Source organism: Aureococcus anophagefferens (assembly GCF_000186865.1).
Source record: "Aureococcus anophagefferens unplaced genomic scaffold AURANscaffold_334, whole genome shotgun sequence".
Classification (NCBI taxonomy): Eukaryota; class Pelagophyceae; order Pelagomonadales; family Pelagomonadaceae; genus Aureococcus; species Aureococcus anophagefferens.
In genome coordinates this window covers 5,970-8,235 of record NW_008705861.1, presented here as the reverse complement: position 1 = coordinate 8,235, position 2,266 = coordinate 5,970, and the positions used below count along the sequence as shown (strand labels likewise).

General features: G+C 72.0%; 2 protein-coding genes across 2 annotated transcripts in view; one reads left to right on the top strand and one right to left on the bottom strand.

The window, feature by feature from the left end:
- Positions 1-13: 13 nt before the first annotated feature.
- AURANDRAFT_68739 (hypothetical protein) lies at positions 14-386 on the bottom strand (the record flags this gene model as incomplete). Its single annotated transcript, XM_009044459.1, has 1 exon — positions 14-386. A coding segment is annotated over one exon (373 nt), but the record flags the coding sequence as incomplete, so codon positions are not given.
- A 196-nt stretch (positions 387-582) lies between these two features.
- AURANDRAFT_68738 (hypothetical protein) overlaps positions 583-2,266 on the top strand; it is a gene marked incomplete at both ends in the record, with an annotated part of 1,945 nt that continues 261 nt past the window's right edge. The window contains 3 exons of the mRNA XM_009044460.1: positions 583-771; positions 839-1,546; positions 1,666-2,214. Of these exons, the coding sequence (XP_009042708.1) occupies positions 583-771; positions 839-1,546; positions 1,666-2,214 (1,446 nt within the window). The remainder of the gene's footprint in view (positions 772-838; positions 1,547-1,665; positions 2,215-2,266) is intronic.

Genomic DNA, 2,266 nt, shown 5'->3' with positions numbered 1-2,266 from the left:
TCAGCCGCGCGACCGCCGAAGGCGCGGCCCGCGGCGCCGCTCGGGTCGCAGAGGATCTCCAAGTTCTCGTCGAGGTCCAGCGCGTCGACGAGCGCTCGCGCCGCGGCGGGCTCGGCGTTGAGCACGATCTTGAAGTCGTCGTAGCCGCGCTCGCGCAGCTTCGGCGCGTAGTGCTGCAGCCGCTGGCAGTACTCGATGGCGTTGAAATCGGCCGCGTAGGTGCCGAGCACGACGCACGTCTTCTTGTCGCCGGCGAGCGCGGCGCCGAGGTCGACGGGAGCGCCGCCGACGAGCTTGCTCGCCGTGATGCCGCTCAGCCGCTGCAGGCCGAACGCACCATTGCCGACGAGTACCGCTGCGACGAGGCAGCTAAGGGCGGCCACCATCGTCGGAGGCTGCTGACGCAGTCGATGCTCGCTGCTCACTTTTGCCGCAAGCATCGATGGTGCAGTCGCGCGAGCGCGCGATGACGGCCTGCATGCAGCGTCCATGAACGGATAAAAACGTCGAACACACCACCACTAACTGCGTTAACAGCGCTAGCATCAAGGCTCTGCAAAAATCGCGCCGCAAAAAGCAGCAATGGTGCACGTCCTGCTGCCCATCGTCGCGGGCTGCGTTGCGCCGGGCCTCAAGGCCGTGGGCCTCTTCGTCTGGGCCGACTGCTGGGCGCACGACGCCGTCGCGCTCAACGGCTTCAAGAGCTCGCTCGCGACCGGCCTCTTCGCGGCGCTCGTCGCCGCGCTCCACCGAAGGGCCGTCGCGGCCGAGGTCTGTCGGCTGGCTCGCGCTGTCGTCGGTCCTCGGCATCGCCGTCTCCGACACGCTCTGGCTCGAGTCGCTGCGCATCCTGGGCGCGAAGCGCATGATCGCCATCGACGCGACGAAGCCCTTCGTCGGGGCCGCGTTCGGCTGGCTGTTCCTCGGCGACGCCGTCGGCGCGCTCGGCTACGCGGGCGTCGTCGCGACGACCGCGGGCGTCTACCTGCTGAACCGCGCGGAGCCCGCGGAGGACGACGACGAGAAGCGCGCCGCGCTGCGCGACGAGGAGAAGGACGAGACGCGCGCGGCGGAGGAGGCGGTCGCCGCGGAAGCAGCCTCGTCGGAGGCGCGGTGGCGCCTCGGCTACGCGCTCGCCGTGGCGAACGTGCTCTGCGACGTCGCGGCGGCGACGATCACCGTCGCGCGGCGCCGCCGGCTCACGTCCGAGGAGGTGAACTTGATCCGCTTCGGCATCTCGTCCGCGCTGCTCGACGTTTTTTTGTTCTCTCGGCGGCTCCGGCGGCCGAAGGCGGCCGCGCCGCCGGCAATGACGCGCCGCGCCTGGCGCAACGTCGTCTTCGGCGTGGTCTGCGTGACGTTCCTGACGCCGCTGATCTACACGTGGACCATGTTCGTCCTGCCGCTGTCCGTCGCCATCACGCTCTCCTCGCTCGCGCCGATCTACTCGCTCCCGGTCGGCGTCTACCACGGCGAGCGCGCCACGCGCGGCGCGGCCGCGGGCGCGGCGCTCGCGGTGGGCGGCGTCGCGTGCCTCGCGTTCGCGGTGACGTAACGCGCGTGTCGTCCGACGGAGGCCTCGACGGCGGGCGCGGCGGTGGGCTCACCCCCGGCGCAGCCGTCCTCGCCACAGACGACGAGATGGCTGCCGAGCCAGCCCCAAAGCATCGGCGGCAGCTCCCGCTGCTGGCGCTCTTCGGTGTAGGCATCGGCGCCGGCGTCGCATGCGCGTTCGGCACCGTCCGATGGCGACGACACACGGGCGACGCCGCGCGGCGCCGCCTGCTCGGCGCCGAGGACGTGGACTGCGTCGCCGGCGCCGGCTGGGGCGGCGCCAAGTCCGTGGACCGCCTCGGCGCGCTGCAGCACGTGAACCACGACATCCCCGCGGCGATCCAGACGGGCCCGACCAAGGCCTGGCTCCTGGGCCACGGGCATTGGGACGGCCACCTCGACGCGACCCTGGTTCCGGACGCGTGCCGCGAGCTCGACGTCGTCGTCGCCAACTCCGCCGCGGACCGCTGCCTCGTCGTCTCCTCCGCGGCGACGACGGCCGTGCCCCACCACGTCACGCGCTGGGAGCGGTCGTCGACGCACGCGACGGGCTGGGCGACGATCTCGCGGATCCGCGAGAGCAAGCAGCGCATGCCCGGCGAGGTCACGCGGAAACGAGCGAGAACCCTCGCCGTGCGCTTACTCTCAAAATTGGACAACGTGCGCGCGGCCCTGGCGCCCGTGCTCGCGGCGGCCGCGGCCCACACGCCGC